Raw genomic sequence first — 20,024 nt, 5'->3', positions numbered from 1 at the left:
GTGTGTGAGTAGAACTTTATTGACGCATGATAGCCTTTTCTGTGTAAAAGTGGTCGAGAACAGAATTCTTGAACTCTGTTCCGTTATCGGTACGAAGCGCCTTCACCTGATGGTTAGTCTGGTTCTCAAATAATACTATGAATTTCTTAATCAAGTTAGCAACTCCAGCTTTGTTGGATAGAAAGAAAACCTATGTAAACCCAGAGAAATCATCAATCACAACCAGGCAATAAGAATTTATGTTAATGCTGAGAACATTTACTGGTTCAAACAAATCCATATGAAGTAATTGAACCAACTGGCTAATTGAGTTGACCTGTTTTAGCAGGTGTGGTTTTCTATGATGCTTTCCTTGGGCACATGACACACATTTTTCAAATGTAATGAAGTCCTTGACAGGCAATCCACGGACCATCTCATTCTTCGCAAGACAATTCAGGTTCTTCGCATTAGCATGACCTAGTCTTTTGTGCCACAGCATTGCAGTTTGTTCGGAGATCTTGGAGAAAAGGCACGTAATTTGTTCAGGAAGATTGTTTTTCATATCAATGATATAGGCATTTCCATCCCTTTTAGATTTTACACGAATCCAATTTTCTGGGATGACAAAGCCTGGCTTGAGAATCATGCATTCCTTATCAGTGAAATGCGTAGAATAGCCCTTGTCACAGATCTGAGAAACACTTAACAAACTATGCTACAGCTCGGGAGCAAAATTAACATTCTCGAAACTTAAAACCCCATTTGAGATAGTTCCTCCTTGAGTGATTTTGCCACCATCTCCACCCGCAAAGGAGATGTATCCCCCATTAAATGATTGAATGTTGTGCAGTTGGGCGATATCTCCTGTCATATGCCGGGAACAGCTGCTGTCGACGACCTAGGGTCTGATGACATTTCCCCGCAACTGTCCCTGCAAAATGTGCAGGTTTAATTAGATTTGGGAACCCAGGTCATTATTTTCCTGGGTGGTCCCGATGCCTTTTCAGATTGATAATTTTTGGAATTTTTAGAGGACACGGAAGATGAGTTGGAAGCTAATTTGGGTAACCATTTATAATTATGTTTTCTAATAGTCCTGGGTGTTTTTGAGTTTGACTGTTCATCGGTTTGCTTAAAGCATGTGGGTTTTCTACCAGATTTGGTTGAAAACTCGCCGCTGCTTCTTGACGAAACCGACCTTGGCTTGGCCATGCTCGGTTTTGGCAAACTGTCTGGGACTTTCTGATGAAAAACCTTTTTATGCTTTTGAAAAATGACTCGTTTTCTACTCTGATCATCTTTCCAATCATCATTCAGGGAACGATTTCTAGAGGACTTTCTAGTTAAAGACCTTCCTCTGGATCCGTTCTCTCCTCTTGAAAATTCTAAATGTACAAACATACGATTTTGACAATTTATAGCTATATAACCACCAACACCACAATTGAAACAAATATGTTTGTTATTGTTATAACTTGTGCTACATTTATCAGATTTGTTTTCCATACTATCACCCTTTCTTCTCTCACAAGAACATAAACAAGAAATAGGTTGTGAGGCAAGCGAGGGTACTTTAGATGGAGAAGTTTGTGGAATTGGTGGTTTTTCGACATTATTATCACACACATCATAATTGTCAATCAAATTGTTCAAACTAGACACTTTCAAACCATTCAAAACACCATTCAAAACAGTATCAGAAGTAATAGAAACACCACCAGAAAAAACATTGTCACTTAAAACATCAGAAAAATTATTGTCTTTAATAAAAACTAAAACTTCAGGTTCGAACTCAGTTTTATTTTCAAAAATATATCCTTCAACTTTGTGCTATGACTGATTCCAGGATTGATCTGCAGGAGAAGTAAAATGTTAGTACTTTCAACATTAATAAATCCTCCCGAAACAAAACCAGATGGCTTGCCATAAACCATGAATGATTCATTGGCAATCTCTTCTTTGGACAGGGGCTTATGCTGATATGAATGATTGAAAGGAGGAGGCACTTGATTATAACCTAGACCCTTTGATTGATTTTTCTTAAATTGAATTCAGTGATCTATCATATTTGCAACTACCTCACTCGAGACATCAAATTTCCTAAAGTCAAAATCAGCGGTTTCAAATTTTCCCTTTAAAGATTCAATTTCAGCCACTAGTTCACTGTTCTATTTCACTACATAATCATAATTTTCTCATTTATTACTGTAGTCTTCCTGAAGTTTCCTAAAGTCCTTTATTGTTTATTCCAATTGGGATTTAAGTGGTTTTTGACCTTTTCTAAGTTGGTAACCTTCATATCTAAGGTCCTCTACTTCCCTTTTTAATGAGTCATTAAGTTCGCGATGAATCTTAAGGCTTTTTACCTCACTATCTAATATCTCAATTTTCTCATGCAGAATTTTCACATAATCAATACAAGCTTCAGAACATGATGGTAGACTTACCTCAGTTGTATTAGGTTCATGAGAAGAAGATACCATCTCCTCAACATCTTCAAGGTGAATCTGATCAAGATCAGCAAATGATAGTTGAGGTGGGAGATCCCCAGCTACGAGTGCATTGTAGCAATTGACAAACCCTGAAGCAAGTGCAAGATTTTCATCACTCTCCTTTGCCTTTGAACAAGAAGCCCCAGTTGAGGATGATGCAGAGGATGCTAATGGAGTGGGAAAAGTCTGCTTCGGAGCTTGTGGAGTAGTAAATGATTGACCTGCATAAGGAAGAGAAAATGAGAGGGATGAAAGAGCATTGTTAGAATAGATGCCAAGGTTTGCAGCTGAATAAGAGTTCACATGGTTGATTTCCCGCTTCATGTCATCAATATCAGACGCCTTGATGACTGCCATCACTTCAGTGAGAGAGAGACGGATGAAATCCTTAGTCTTCTTAATGACAACTACATTCATGTCCCAAGATTTTGGGAGAGCATTTAGTAGCTTCTTGTTTATCTCTGACTTTGTATAGAAAATCCCAGCCACAGTCATTTCACTATTGAGAGATGTGAACCGCTGCAGCTGTGCTTAAAGAGTCTCTCCTGGAACATAATTGAACATATTGAATCGTTGTCGCAGCATGTCTTGGCGATTCTCTCGCATGTCTTCATTCCCTTCATAAACCTCAATTACGACTTCCGACAAATCCTTAGCAGACGTGTACTCTCTAAAACCTTGAGCAATATCTGGTGATTGAGCCATGGTCAAGATAGCCAATGCCTTCTCCTGTTCTTCCACACTCTCAAAGTCTTCATCAGTGTAATTCTCTATCTTTTTGTTAACCACCTGCCCAGCAACTATAGTGGTTATTCTGATTGGATCCTTGATGATGCATTTCCAGATCTTGAAGTCTTTCATTTTTATGCATTTCTCTATTCTGTACTTCCACTCGGGAAAGCCATCAGCAGATATTAACCTTGTAATTCGTGTAGTGGTACCCATGACAACATCAAGTTCTTGAAATGAGTTTGACTTTGAGATTCCATTTTTATTGTTTAATAAATGTGAAATAAAATAAATTAATTAAGATTTAAATTAAAAAAATTTGATTTACTGTCAAAATGAGTTTACTGCCCAAAATAGGTTTGCGGACGTAAACTCGAAGTTTGCGGTCGAAAAGGGAATACGGTCCAAGGTTCACGACTGCACGAATACGGTTGAAGGTTTACGGTCCAAGAATACGGTTGAAAATTCACGGTCCAAGGTTTTACGATGCAAGAATACGGTCGAAGAAAATTGATGAGATTGCGGCTGTAAACCGAGATTACGGCCGTAAGCTCGAGCCGTAATCAACAAATTTTTTTCAATTTTTCGATAACACCAAAAACCCTCTTTCAGAAAAAACACGAACTTAATCCTTAGCTAACAGAAACTCGCTTCAAAAACGATTGTAGAGTTCCTTTGACGGTGGTTTTGTTCTGATGCCAATTGTAAGGTCCTAAGAATGAATCTTACCAGAGATCAATAGCAAACACAATCACACAAAGCAATAATAGAAGCGAAAAGAGAATAAACCAAGCTTGCACACGTTTTATAGCTATAAATGTCTGGTACAACTCAATAGGAACCCGTGAACAATAAGGCATTAACAACCAAAATAGACTAACACAAACCCTCTATTTATAGGGACTACGACCGAGAAGAGTTTACGGTGGTAAGGTGTTTACGGCCGTAAGCTCATTACAACTGTAAACCACACACTAACACATACTAACACACTCCCTACTTTTACATTGTAAAGCCTAGACCAAACCACTAATTTGAGCCCTTCAAAGGGAGTCAGCTGAGCCAAAGAATACATGACATATCCACATATAATGTGACGCCACCACTTCAAGTATAATGGTTGGATAACCATGATCGCCTCAGGTATATTGCCCTTTATGGGCATTCGAACAACAACCCCATGCCCAATGAAGACAATCTAGGCTTCCTAACATTCCAGGAAAGCCATGCACATTTGAGTGATGACATACAATTGTTGGATGTCACTACAAGTAGGTTTGTGCAGATATCGTGGGCCATATAATCTCATCACATACTTTAAAATTTTGTGAAAGCTAGTTCGTGCAACACATCTGGATGTCGAGCCCCTCACCAAGCCCACACCCACCGGCCTTACAACCTTAACATTTGCTTTGTAATCCATAATATCTTTTAAAAATTATTGACTTTCATTACTTCATTACTTCATATTTAGTTGAGAAATATGTATTTTACAACCTAAAAATATTTTTTGAGTTCTTCAATAATTTTATTTTGAAGTCAATTAATGTTAAGAGTTTTATTGATATGACTATGTTATCTTAAAAAAATATCTATTATTTTTTGAGTAAAAACGTTGTTGAAATTTTAGTAGACTTTAGTTTATAAAATAAGCATTATATACTTTGTTTAATATATATATATATATATATATATATATATATATATATATATATATATATATATATATATATATATATATATATAGTTAGTTAGATTCATGTGAGACGACATAATTTTGTGAGACTATAACACACATTTTTTTATTTTTTTTATTTATTTTTTTAGTTAATTTAAGTTCCGAAAATAATATTTAAAAAAAGAATTCTCAGATTTTTCCATTTATTTTGCATTTGAAAATTATTTTTTAGAATATGTACAATATAATATTCTATTAGAATATTTCACGTATTTTTTAAAAACAAAACGGGATTTTTTTTTATTTTTTTTTAGTTAATTCACGTTCCGAAAATAATATTTAAAAAAATAATAATAATAATAACTTTTAGATTTTTCCATTTATTTTGCATTTTAAAATTATTTTTTAGAATATGTCAGTGTAATATTCTATTAGAATATTCCACGTATTAAAAAAAAAAAAAAAGAAAAGAAAACCGGATTTTTTTATTATTTTTTCATTTATTTTGCATTTTAAAATTAATTTTAGATTTGGTCTCACAAAATTAGAATGGTGTCAAATGAACCTGAACTTATATATATATATATATATATATATATATATATATATATATATATATATATATATATATATATATATATATATATATATATATATATACCATCTTATAAAGGGTTTATCTTTGTGGGCCCTCTATAGTTTAAGACATTTATCTTAAAAATCATGGAAATCTATTATAGACCTTTGGATCTAAAATGAAGGGTCATGATTTTGATATTTGTAATCTGTGTGAAATTGTTTGAACCAATAGGAAACAACAAACACAAATATACGGATCCTTGTATTCATTATGCTCTAATTTACAACCGGATTTTTTATGTCAGTGTAATATTCTCTTAGAATATTCCACGTATTAAAAAAAAAAGAAAAGAAAAGAAAACCGGATTTTTTTTATTATTTTTTCATTTATTTTGCATTTTAAAATTAATTTTAGATTTGGTCTCACAAAATTAGAATGGTGTCAAATGAACCTGAACTTATATATATATATATATATATATATATATATATATATATATATATATATATATATATATATACCATCTTATAAAGGGTTTATCTTTGTGGGCCCTATATAGTTTAAGACATTTATCTTAAAAATCATGGAAATCTATTATAGACCTTTGGATCTAAAATGAAGGGTCATGATTTTGATATTTGTAATCTGTGTGAAATTGTTTGAACCAATAGGAAACAACAAACACAAATATACGGATCCTTGTATTCATTATGCTCTAATTTACAACCTAATCTTCTTTCCTTTCTTATTCCGCCGTTTCCATATCGTGATAGCAAAAGATCTCTCCTCCTCCTCTCTTAATCCATTCGTCATCTACATCTATCTTGATCCAGTTGCCATTATACGGATCCTTTCGCCTTTTAAATCTCTCTTAATCCAGTCGCCATTACACGGATTATTGGTTAATTGTTTCGATTTCTCGTGCTATGGTTTATATAATCTCGAAGTTTTTGAAGATTCTGTGGAACAAACGATTGAAAGGTTTGTTTTTTTGATAACTTGGTTTGGTTTTTGAGTTTTGTTCTCCAGAATTTTGAACGAACAACATTAGCCACAAAAAAATACCAAAATCCCCTATCTCATGTCCTGTGCTAACCGATTTTGCTTGTTTTTTTCAATTTCATGTGTTAGGGTTAATACAATCCCAGAGTTTTCGAACATTGTGCAGAACAAATGATAGAAAGGTTTGTTTTTTTTATAACTTGTTTCGGTTTTTGAGTTTTGTTCTCCATAATTCAAAAAGATCGCCAAAACCGCGTACCTTTTATCCTGTTTTAACAGATTTTGGTGTTGCTTGCGATTCCATGTCATAGGGCTCACAATTTTGAGGTTTTCGATCATGCAGTACATACTAGAGAAAGGTTCGTTTTTGTTTAAAGGATAGAAAGGTTCCTTTTTTTATAACTTGTTTCGGTTTTTGAATTTTGTTCTCCAGAATTCGTTTGTCTTGTTTTAACCGATTTTGGTGTTGCTTGCGATTCCATGTGCTAGGGCTCACAATCTTGAGGTTTTCGATCTGCAATACAAACGGGAGAAAGATTCGTTTTTGTTTCTAACTTGGTTTGATTTTTCAGTTTTCTTCTCCATAATAATGAACAAACTTCATTAGCCACAAAAATCGTTTTTTTTTTTCAGGTCTAAAAAACTGGAACGGTGCATCCCATGGATGTTGAACGAAACTCTGATTTTACTTTGTGTTTTAGAATATTACTAGTTTATATTTCCGTTGCGTTTTTATTTGTTGAACGAACCATTTCAGCATTTTCTTTTTCTATCTATTTACACATAAAAATTCTGATTTTGTGATTTTTTATTCTATTGTATATATGAAATGCAAGCAGATCAAGAAGGAATGATATCATATTTGCACCAACAAACTTTTATGTTATTTAGGTATAATTATTAGTGTTTATTTAACTTCAATTAAACTTTCATGTTATATACATTCATGATTAACTCATAGTTTATGGTTTTTTGTCATATATGATGAAAAGGTATGATTAATTGTTTAATAAATACTTATTAAAGGTAGTTGATATTTTTCTAAACTCTTCACATATTTGTTGAGGTTTTTTTCTATATGATATCATTATAGAATTTAAAGTTTTAATTAAATCAAATGTTTATGAAACTTTTTTACCCTTAGAAATTGCATTGTACTTATATATATATATATATATATATATATATATATATATATATATATATATATATATATATATATATATATATATATGATTGTATTTTGTTTTAAAATATTATTTACCAAATAGGTGTAGTCTTAAAAATATTTACCAAATAAGTGTAGTTTCAAAGTTTATATTTCTTCTAAAACTTTCAGGGTATTAAAATTAATTATAAGAGTTTAATTATAAGGACTATTAAAATTAATATTTCAAATTATTATAGTGGCTATGTAATTCAGATGATTTTGAATGATGGTCCTGAAGCCTTACTTTTTAAACTCGCACGATCAATTCAAGAGAAATGGATCATATATGTATTTTGTGTTAAATATCTAAGCCAATGGGGGGATAAGTATAAACTTTTCACTTAAAATCATTTAACAAGTTAATTATTTTTATTATCCATATGAAGTATTAATGTATAAAAAATAATTTTAGTGAACTTTTTGGATTCTACATCCATTTCGAGGGTTGCATTTGAGCCGGTTATGGCAGAAGCAAATGCTATTAGGGTGATTTATGGATGATATAATAATGTATTTCAATTTTAAAAATAAACAACTTAGAACGTTTGTTGGTGATTTGTTTATGTAAGAATATTGGCTATTGGTATTTTGTTGGTGAAACCTTAATATATCTATTATGTTGCAATTTATTATCTTTGATCTATATTATTCAAGTATTGAACAAATTTATGTATTGAGTTGGTAGATATAATATGCTTTTTATTTATGCTTTATAAACTTATAGTGTGAAATGGGGACCCAAGATAGTGAAAATGAAAATGGCGATTCGATGCAAATTTCTTTAGATATCGAAAAAGGTATGCATAATATATTAATGATAATCATATATTGTTTTTTCTTAATTTGAACTAAAAAACTTATAAGAAAAAGGATTATATTATTAATATTATTGCAGAAAGAAGAAAACGATACAACAAAGAATATTAGAAAACACGATTTACGCAAAACAAAAAGCAAAAGGTTGTTATTTGTGAGGAACCCCAAAGTAGTGCAGAAAAATGAAAAAAGCTAATCGTGAATATTATGTACGAATTAAGACCAAAAAACAATTAGAAAATGGACCATTACAAAACTTGGAAAACCAATGTAGTGGTGGAATAATGTTATCCGCAAATAACCATTCAACCTCACATGGTAATCGAACCACATACAAAGAAAATATTATGTCGCGTAGTAAGGATAAAGCTGCTCAAAATAGGAAAGATACTAACAAAAAGTATTATGAACACAACAAAGAAAAAAGTAGAATGCTTGAAAGTGATCACCAACAAAGAAACAATGAAAGTATATTTGCTACTGTAGAGGTCATTCACAAACATCATGTTATATGTGCTAAAGAAAACAACCAAATATATTCGGGGTTAACACACGAAACATTACATGGTTAGTCCTAATTTAATTCTACAACAAATTTTAGTATAAACCATCATTATTTAAAATTACAATTACATCTTTTTTATATTTAATTTAAAATAGTTATTTTTTCATATATTATAGAAGTTAGAGGTTGTAGCGAGGTCCATGTCAATCAAGTAATTCCAGATGACATTCTTCTAGAGATTCCATACCATTCTATTTTCGATGGTATCCCTGAAGTACATTCTATTTTGGAGGGAAGTAATATATGTGTTCATTGTGGAGCCAAACGGTTCAAACATGAATTCGCTACTTTTTGTTGCATGAGTGGGAAAACAAAGTTGGCATCTTCCCAAATTCCTAATGAGTTATATCGTCTTTTTACATCAAAAGAGGAGTCAAACAAAATATTTAGAGATAATATACGTCCTTACAATACAAACTTTTCTTTCACATCCATGGGAGTAGAGTTGGATGATGATTTGAGCAATATGAAATCCGGAGTATATACATTTTGTGCAAACGGAGCAATATATCACATAATTGATCAGTTAGTACCGAGGGATGGATTACCAAGGTACTTACAATTGTATTTCTATGATTCTGAAACCGACTTTACACATAGACTTCAATGGCCAAATATTGATCGAAATATCATTAAAGTGTTGTTGGGCGTTCTTTCAACAAATCTGTATGCTACAACGTTTCGAAGCCTTCGTGAGCTAGGACCTCTTGATAACTATAGAGTTAGTTTGAACGCATCAGTGGAACTTCACCAAAGGGTATACAATCGGCCGACCACATCTAAGGTTTGGATATAATAATTATTTCTCTTAATTTCAAGTCATCATATCAGTTATCGTATTACGTATTCACCATACTAAAATCACAAATTATATAGGTTGCTGGTATTTGGGTAGAAGGTAATGACAACATAACAACATATAAAAGAAGCATTGTTGTATACGGGAGATCTGACTATAGTACACAAATTCAACCTTACAAAGGTTGTTATGATCCTTTGTCTTATCCATTATTCTTTCCTAATGGTGAGTCTGGTTGGCATGCAAAAATAGCAAGGGATGGGGTGTCCATCAATGAAGTTGTGGGTAATGAAGAAAATATTGTGGATGATTTAGAAGGTACATACATTTTTGAAATATGAAAATGAATGATTTCGGTAAATTATACATAAATACAAAATTTACATGTTTCTAACATTACCCTTATGCAGGGGCTAAGTCAAAGAAGGGTAGGAATACCGTAACAATGCGTGAGTACTACTGTTACAAATTCCAGATTCGTTCATCTAAAAATTTAATTCTATTGGGAAGAAGATTGCTACAACAATTTGTGGTAGATATGTACATAAAGATCGAGACTTCACGCTTGCTTTTTTGTAAGCTAAACCAAAAGAAAATAAGATCGGACCTTTACCAAGGAAGTGTTGACCGTGTCAATGCCGGTGAAGTTGAACCAAGTATAGTCGGCCAACGGATAGTCTTACTTGCATCTTTCATTGGTGGACCACATGACATGCGATGAAGTTTCCTAGATGCAATGACGTTAGTTCAAGATGAAGGAAAGCCTGATATATTGCTTACAGTGACATGCAATCCAAACTGGCCAAAAATTGTTGATGATTTGAAACTCGAGCAAAGTGCACAAGATCGACCAGACCTTGTATCAAGAATGTTTCGTGCAAAATTAGAGAATCTAAAGGACCAACTTCTAAAGCACCATATCCTAGGTGTGGTTCGAGCATATGTTTATATGGTGGAGTTTCAAAAGTGTGGTTTACCACATGCACATTTCCTCATGATAATGAGACCAGAACACAAGATGACAAATGCTAACCATTATGAAAAAATGGTTGTTGGATTAATATCTAAGTCTATAAGTATAATTGGTGAGACTTGACCCGACCCGGCATCGTCCATTTGGGTTGCATGGCATCATGCATTTGGATAGACTATAATGAAAGAAATAACACTTAAGGTTTGTTAATATAATATAAGTTCTAATATATTAATAAGATTATTTAATTTGTATTGATCAAGAATTAATCTAGGATGAATTAAGTGATATAAAGAAGACTAATTAAATATATGGGTTGATTGTGTAAATCATCCACACTTGTATAGTGGGCTAATGCTTCATGGATTGTCAAGATGGGCTAAAACCCATAAGATGCTCCATGGATGCTCCATGGTGTATTTGAATCCATGGATCCAAGGAAATGGAAAGTCATGACAATTAGGGTTTACCCTAATTATCACTAACTATATAATCATCTTATTGTTGACAAAATCGGCCACTATGAGTGAATAGAAAGGGCTAGCCGATTTCATGAACTGTGTATGTTCTCTCAAGTTATTCCAAGTGTATTTGGTGTTATGTGAACCATTTGAGGTGTCACACTTGGGGCACTAGGCACTCAAGCTTCATGAAGACATTCTACATCAAAGAGGTATGTAATTGTAACTTGATATATTCATATGAATCAATGTTATTATGCTAGTTAGGATGAATACCTTCGAAAGATCATATTTGCATGTATAATAGAGAAAACATAGATCCAAGGTATTTAGGGTTGCATGTACACTTAGGAGTGTTAGAATGTTCAAAACCCAATAGTGGTATCAGAGCCACAGGTTGTTTTCTGTTATATTGATGCAAATATTTTATTTTCAAAGTTGAAAATAAAGGAAAAAAACATGAAGTTTGTCAAATTTTAAGATAATTACTTGTTCTTGTGAAAAACTAATTATTTGTAAAATTTGAATAATTTACTATATGAGTTGAATTAGGTCAAATTAGTAAATGATAAAATGATATGATTATTTTATTAGTTTTAAAAGTTTGATCTAAAGAGTTTTATTTTTTGAAACCTCCATAAGTTATGGATATGAAAATGTTTTAAAAAAAAATTCATTCAAAGTTTTTATGGAGTTACAAAATTTGGTGTTAATGTTTTAAAGAATTCCATAACTTAAGAATAAGTTATGGATCACCAAAACTTTTTTGTGCTACCTTGTTTTATGAGTGAATTTAGATTAATGAAAAAAATTATGTGATAGTTGGTTTTAATCCAAATTAATCCAAAAGAAGTTCATAAAATGTGTTTATGTAACTTAAAAGTCACATTTATGAATCTTAAAACTCATAAAAGTTAACATATGTTACAAAATGAAGAGTCTTTTTCCTCATTAAATTGTTTTATGACTCCATAACTTGTCCTCAAGTTATGGATGTTGAAGTGTCTCTTCATTAATGTTTTTAAAACTTTAATTAAACTAGAGTTTTGAATAGTTTCAAAGACTTGCCCTAAATTTTTGGAATTTGTAAAGTTTTCCCCATGAATACTTTAATTCCAAGTTAAGCCCTTAAAATTTTAAAAGTTAAAATGCAACCCTTATAATATATAATATTATAAGTTAATAATATATATATATATATATATATATATATATATATATATATATATATATATATAAGAGTAAAGCCAGTCTTAGCGTGCGTAGGCCTCATTCATGCAACCCTTATAATATATAATATTATAAGTTAATAATAATAATAATATATATATATATATATATATATATATAAGCGTAAAGTCAGTCTTACCGTGAATAGGCCTCATTCATGAAGTCGGTCTATAAGGGGATATAAGGATACTGCCTATAAAATGGCAGTTTAATGGGTGTCCACTTTCACCCACCGCTTCCTTGACCGGTGGAGGGTTGTTAGCCGAATAGGTAGGACAAGGACTAGAATTCTCCCTTCATTAAAAGTATTAATGATAAATACTATGTAACTAAACTCTTATAAATACCCAATCTTAGTTACTTAGAAAAATGTGAATAACGTACTAATACATGAAATTACACTTTGCACTTTGTATAAGTCGGTTAGTGGAGCGTGTGTGGTTAACCGGCACACTAACTCGTATTTAACAAGGAAGGCAAAGGGTAACTTAATGTTTATCATAGTATTGATGGAGCGTGTGTGGTTAACCGACACATCGATTAAGGGGTAAACACTTAAGGGTACCAAGTAATTCGCATGGTTACTTCACACCTTGTTTAGTGATCCTCGGCATCCCGGTCACAAAACCTGAAGGGAACACTCGAGATTGAAACATGCCATTGAAAAGTTCAATGAATCTCAAAAGATCTAGGAGTTTCAAATCCAATTAAAACCTAATAATAAATTTCGTTTATCTTGGTGGAAATTGGTAAATCGTCATTTACCTACCTTCAAATATTTTATAGCTTGGATTACGGCATCCCTCTTCTAAGTTATAAAATAGTTTGTTGGGTCCTAGCCTTAATATTTCATATTGGGTGTCATATTAAGGACTTTAGATCAACTATCTTGAATATCTCCAAAAAGATGTCTAAGTTCAGACATCTATGATCTTCCCAAATCTCGTGGAACTTTACTTCTTTCACCACCTCCAATTATTCTCCGTAACCCACAAGTTCTTGAAAAGTTTAAGGTCACTCAATCCCTATTGGCAAGCAAGGTCTATGTGTGATCACATCTTGGAGATGAAGTCACGTATTGACAAGCCGGGAGAGTTGGGTGTCAAAGTCTAGAGGAAGTGGATGTTCAATCACTTTCTAATTCACATAGATAATTTAATCATCATTATCACCCTGAAACGTTTACATGCTAGTTCTAATACCGTCGACATACGCTTAGAATCCTAAAAACATAAGGTTTCCAGATCCGGTCGGCAACAGACCATAGATCCGAACAAATAATATCATATATGGCAACATATAACATTTAGCACATAAAAGCATTGTAGGCAACATTCCTAAAATAAACTAGTGTTTGTGTCTAAAATATAGCAGACACGCATCTAACAATCTCCACTTAGCATTTTAAGTTTAAGTGTAGAAATCCTAAAAATTCCTAGTTCGCTTAAACTAATGCTCTCAAATATACTTTGACACCCCCAAAATCTCGGCCAGAAAAGACTGATTTCATTTATGATTATTAAAATAATTTCAGAGTAAATCCTTTTGATTTAAAAGAGTTGCAGAATTGGTTCCCAAAAACAAAATATGATAAGATAATATTTATCAAAGCATTTCATCAAGAGATGCATTTTCATTATATAATCAAAACACGGGATGTCATGTACCGATACAGACCATAAAGCATAAACGATAACATTACAAATCATTCAACAAATATATACATATGCAGACTTGTAAACAAAACAACTTGATGATTCATCCATCTGATGCCCTTGCGCCACTTCCTGTAATACAAATAAAATTGAGTGGGTCAGGCTTAGGAGCCTGGTGAGCATATAGAGTTTTCAACCCACAATAAATAATTATATTTAATTTCACCAACCAACAATAACCCGATTACCCATTCCCGTTATCCTCACTTTATGTCCCTAAAACAACATCTATCACAAGGGACCTAATCTAGGATTTTCATCGGGATGGATATTACTGCTAAGGGGTTTCGTCAACAATAGATATCCTAAAGGCAACCATGAGGGGGATAGAGTACACCGGTAAACACATCGTTCACAAAACCTACAGGTTATGAACCTACTAGCCTTCCACTGGAATGTCTAGAAAGAGTATGTGGTTGTCATTCATACTTTGCTAGATCACTAGGTCAACATCTACAACATCGAGGCCTCTCATCTGTTTATTACACAACAACTATCTATCCATGTTCTACCCAACATATTAGTAGATAAAATATATATTTTTATACATAGTTTAAAACATGTATAACTTGTTCAATCAATATATATTCCACATAACAAATGAGGCACACACACATAACACGTATTCCATAGAGAATAAATCAGATCTATGAGATAGAAGAAAGTGAATATATATTCACACATATAACAACAAAATATACACATAACACGTATTTTATATAAAATACTTCATAATTAAGCGTTAGAAGAAAGTAACTACACACTCACTTGATCAGAAGATGATCGGACAACACTACGACTTGCGGAAGTAGTGTTCTTCAGTAGATCTGGAAGATCTTCACAAAAACAGGTCTTCTCGCGAGCAAAGCTTCGACTCGGGAATTGCACTTCTTGGGATCTTCGGGGCTTCGGGATACTTCTGGCATGCAAAATGATGCAAAACGGGAGAAAGAGAAGAGAAATTGGCAAAAGAAGTATGTTGCCCTTGCATACCTTTTATAGAGGCTGAGCCTCGCACATACGTTGGGTGTACTCAGTTACGCGGGGCATACGTGACCAAAAACGTCACTGCATGCATCATCAGTGCACTCGAGTCCGAGGTAGTGCATGCATCGGGGTACGTTGGGCGTAACCCGGATAAGTGTGGTGACTCCCCTTCTGATAATGTCGGATTTAATAATTAAATTTATATTTTAATTAATTAAAAAACTTCAAAAATTCAAATCTTCTTCATACGAACTCCGTTTTCGACGTTCTTTATATCCACGCGTAGGTGAGAGTACGCTCTAGAATTTTTGTTTAGACTCCATCGGCTAGTTTTGAGTTTTATTTTTATTATTTATTTTTTAGTAGGCCGGGATAGGAAAACTCCGTTATAAATTCATAACTTCTTCCTTATAACTCGGATTTCAGCATTCTTTATATATTCGGAAACCTCATTTCAACTACTACAACATTATCCATAGATATCGAGCTCATCTAACATTTCATTTTGACGCTTACTTTTATTCTTAATTCAATTAAGTCACACAACTAAGCACAAAACACATAATACTCAAATAATACATCTTTATTATTTCAAAACGGGTTACGAAGGTTAACCTAAACTATTATATCAACATTAATGACAAGCCCAGAAACACAGGCGCTACAATTCTCTCCACCTCAGAATTATTTCGTGCCCGGAATGACAGATCAATGAAAAAATGCGGGTAGCGACTCATCATGTCATTCTCCGTCTCCCAGGTGAGATTCGGCCCATTCGTGTGTTTCCATCGGACAAGCAGTAACTCGACCATCTTGCATCGCAACTTCTTAGTCTTTCGGTCAACGATTGCCTCAGGTTCGTCAATCAACCTTTTGTTCTCATCAATTCTCAAATCAGAAAGTGGAATCATGTCGGGAACTTCTCCCGTGAACATCCTCAAATAACACACATGGAAAGTGTTATGAATTCCATACAGTTCTTCTGGTAGTTCGAGCTTGTAAGCCTGGTTCCCAATCCTCTGAAAAACTTTCAACGGTCCAATAAACCTTGGACTTAATTTTCCCCTTTTTTCCAAATCTTATAAGTCCCTTCCATGGCGAGACTTTAAGCAAAACCGAATCTCCAACTTCAAAAGTCATCGTTCTTCGCTTGTTGTCAGCATAGCTCTTTTGATGATCCTGAGCTACTAACATTCTTTCCGTAATTCTTTTCAACTTTTCAGCAGTTTGATGGACTATCTCCGGTCCCATAAACTGCTTTTCCCCAACCTCAATCCAACAAGACGGCGTACGACACTTCTATCTGTACAAAGCTTGATAAGGTGTCATCTTTATCCTCGAGTGGAAACTATTATTGTAGGAAAATTCTACCAAAGGTAAATGTTCATCCTAGTTACCTTGGAATTCCAGGGTACATGCTCTCAGCATATCTTCAAGTGTTTGTATTCTCCGTTCGCTCTGACCATCAGTCTGTGGATGGTAAGTTGTACTCAAACACAACTTGGTACCGAATTTTCTTGTAGACATTTCCAAAGTCGTGAGGTGAAACGGCTATCACGATCTGACACAATTATCAACAGAACACCGTGAAGCCTCACAATTTCCTTCACACAAGAATTTGCAAGCTTTTCCATAGACCATTTCTCCTTGGCTGCTATAAAATGCGCACTCTTAGTGAATCGATCAACGACCACCCAAATCATGTCGTGACCACTTTTTGTTCTGGGCAGTTTAGTGACAAAATCCATAGCAATGTCTTCCCACTTACCCATAGGCACAGGTAAAGGTTCTAAACTCCCGTACGGTTTCTGATGTTGTCTCTTGACTCTAGCACAAGTCACACACTCAGCCACATACTTTGCAACATCAAGCTTCATTGTCGGCCACCAGTAATAGGGTCTCAGGTCTCTATACATTTTAGTGATACCGGGATGAATCGAGTACATGGTCTTGTGATCTTCTTCCGTCAGAATATCTCTGCCTCCTCTTGTCTCAGGTATCCAAATCCAATCTTGGAACACCTTTAGTCCATGACTGTTTACCCCGAACACTAACGTTTTGCCCAAACGTTCCTCCTTTCGGTCATTTTTCTCAGAAGCTTCTTCTTGAGCTTTCTTTATACTTTCCAAAATTTTCGAGACCACTTTAATTCTCGACGCTCTTGGCCTCTTCCTTTCAAGATTGACTTTCCGACTGAGAGCATCAGAACAACATTTGCTTTACCGGGGTAGTAAAGTATCTCACAATCGTAGTCCTTAAGTAACTCTAGCCAACGTCGTTGCCTCATATTGAGTTATTTCTGATTAAAGAGATATTGGAGACTCTTATGATCAGTGAAAAGTTTGCACTTCGTACCATAGAGGTAATGCCTCCATATTTTCAGAGAGAAAACTACCGTTGCCAACTCCAAATCATGAGTCGGGTAGTTATTTTCATGCTCTTTCAATTGTCGAGATGCATATGCAATCACCTTTTCTCTTTGGGTCAAAACACAACCCAATCTAACCCCAGACGCATCGCTATAAACAGCGAAGTCTTCAACTTCATCGGGCAGAGAAAGTATCGGTGCCTCGCATAGTTTCTTCTTTAGCTTCTCGAATGCTTCTTTATTCATATCATTCCAAGCATAAGTAGCTCCTTTGTGGGTCAAAGTTGTTAATGGAGTAGCGATCGAAGAAAATCCTTGGATAAACCTTCGGTAATATCCGGCTAATCCCAAAAAGCTTCAGATCTCCATGGGACTTTTCAGTTGTTCCCACTTTATCACAGCTTCGATCTTCGCTGGATCAACCATTATCCCTTCTTGGTTGACCACGTGGCCCAAGAATTGGACTTCTCGAATTCAAAAATCACATTTGGAGAACTTTGCATACAACTTCTCTTTCTTCAATACTTCTAACACTTCTTGCAAGTGTCTGCCATGCTCCTCTTGGATTTTCGATTCAATTAGAATGTCATCTATGAACACTATCATAGATTTATCTAGGAACGGATTACAAACTCTGTTCATTAAATCCATGAATGATGTTGGAGCATTGGTTAGTCCAAACGACATAACCAAAAACTCGTAGTGCACATATCGTGTTCTGAATGCAGTCTTCTCTATATCATGCTTTCTTACTTTCAGTTGATGATATCCTGACCTAAGATCGATCTTCGAGAAATAGATCGAACCTTGTAATTGATTGAACATATCATCAATCCTCGACAATGGATACCTATTCTTTATCGTTGCCTTATTCAGCTCTCTATAATCGATGCACATTCTCATACTTCCATCATTCTTCTTCACAAATAACACCGGAGCTCCCTAGGGTGATGAACTAGGTCTAATGAAACCTTTGTCCAATAACTCCTGAAGTTGCATCATTAGCTCCTTCATCTCTGTCAGTGCTAATCGATAAGGTGCTTTTGCTATCGGTATCGTCCCTGGTAACAAGTCTATTCTAAACTCCACTTGTCTATCAGGCGGTAATCCGGGAAGATCTTTGGGAAATACTTCCAGATAATCACATATGAGAGGAATGCTCTGCATCGCCTTTTTCTCCTTCTTAGCATCGATCACGAATGCTAGATACGACATACATTCTTTGCCCAAACACTTTCTGGCTTTCATCAATGAAATGATTCCAGAATTTACTCTGCATTTATCTCCATACACCATAAACGAATCTTTCCCAGGTGGGTTTAATTTGACTATCTTCTTCTTGCACAATATCTAGGCGTCATTAGTGCTAAGCCAATCCATTCCAATCACGATGTCGAAACCGCTAAGTTCGATAGGAAATAATTCATCGTGAAACTTATTCCCATTCAAGTCAATTAAGATGTTTTTCATATGATGGCTAACAGGTACAAACTTGCCACTAGCAACTTCGACTAATAAAGCATTATCTAGTTTATCGACAGGCAAAGCTAGTTTTCTACCAAATTCATGCGAAATAAAGGAGTAGTTGGCTCCAGAATCAAATAAAATTTGGGCAGGCAATTCGTTAACAAGAAAGGTACCTAAAGCGACATCAGCTTCATCTTTGCCAACTTCCAGTGTCATCTGGAATGATCTCACCTTCGGCTTTGGCGGAATATTGGGTCTTGCTGCCTCCTTCTTTTTCAGGTAGTCCCTCGACATGTGTCCCTCCTCACCACAACCATAGCAAACTTTCTTGGTAAGTGTGCATTCATTGGCATAGTGCCCTGGCTTTCCACATTTAAAACATGTGGCCACCACTTCACATTTCTCATGATGCTTCTTCTTACATTTGTCACACCACTTGGCTTCGCCTCCACCTCCCCTCGAACCAGACTTTGAGAACTTGTTTTTCTTGTTGGACCCTTCAGGTCCATCGAATTTCCTCTTTTCACCAACCTCTGACCTCTCCAGACCCTTTTCCTTCTGCTGGGCCTCCACATTCTTAGCTGCTCGAACAACTGTTTTCAAAGTGGTTGCCATCTTGACTATCGGGCCAAAGTCGGCAGGCAGTCCATTAGCAAACCTCTCAATCTTGGAGAGTTCCGTTGGCACTAGGAACGGAAAGAACTTCATTTTCTCAGTGAATGCAGTAGCATAGTCATCTATGCTCATCCTCCCCTTCTTCAAGTCTTGGAACTCATTGTTCATTTCAATCAAATCTATCTCTGAACAATACTGCACCCTTAACTGTTCCAAGAACTCCTCCCATGACATTTTCAAGGCTTCTCCTCGTGGCATAGTATCTGCCAACAACTTCCACCAACTCAAGACTCTAGTCTTCAGCTGTCTAACTGCAAAGACAGTCTTCTGTTTGTTGCTACAGTCACAACTTTCA

At 34.6% G+C, this 20,024-nt stretch overlaps 1 protein-coding gene across 3 annotated transcripts; it reads left to right on the top strand.

The window, feature by feature from the left end:
* Positions 1-6,199: 6,199 nt before the first annotated feature.
* LOC145033867 (uncharacterized) lies at positions 6,200-7,305 on the top strand. Of its 3 annotated transcripts, XM_078982362.1 has the most exons (5): positions 6,200-6,442; positions 6,593-6,645; positions 6,743-6,822; positions 6,953-7,021; positions 7,097-7,305. In XM_078982362.1, the coding sequence occupies exons 1-5, from the start codon at positions 6,388-6,390 to the stop codon at positions 7,173-7,175; spliced, it is 336 nt and encodes a 111-aa protein (XP_078838488.1). In that variant the 5' UTR covers positions 6,200-6,387; the 3' UTR covers positions 7,176-7,305. The 3 variants fall into 3 exon arrangements, 1 of the variants encoding a protein (XP_078838488.1); XR_013677754.1 differs by having other exon boundaries at positions 6,775-6,822; positions 6,953-7,305; XR_013677753.1 differs by having other exon boundaries at positions 6,775-7,305.
* Positions 7,306-20,024: the final 12,719 nt, after the last annotated feature.

The sequence above is a fragment of the Lactuca saligna genome, chromosome 3 (assembly GCF_052625555.1).
Source record: "Lactuca saligna cultivar CGN05327 chromosome 3, ASM5262555v1, whole genome shotgun sequence".
Classification (NCBI taxonomy): Eukaryota; Viridiplantae; Streptophyta; class Magnoliopsida; order Asterales; family Asteraceae; genus Lactuca; species Lactuca saligna.
The sequence above is the reverse complement of the archived record's forward strand: the minus strand, read 5'-3'. Positions and strand labels throughout refer to the sequence as shown.

Coding starts and splice junctions, on each gene's coding strand:
- LOC145033867 (XM_078982362.1), top strand. CDS start 6,388: ATGGTTTATATAATCTCGAAGTTTTTGAAGATTCTGTGGAACAAACGA. Junction 6,443..6,592: donor GTGGAACAAACGATTGAAAG/GTTTGTTTTTTT, acceptor TTCATGTGTTAG/GGTTAATACAATCCCAGAGT. Junction 6,646..6,742: donor GCAGAACAAATGATAGAAAG/GTTTGTTTTTTT, acceptor CTGTTTTAACAG/ATTTTGGTGTTGCTTGCGAT.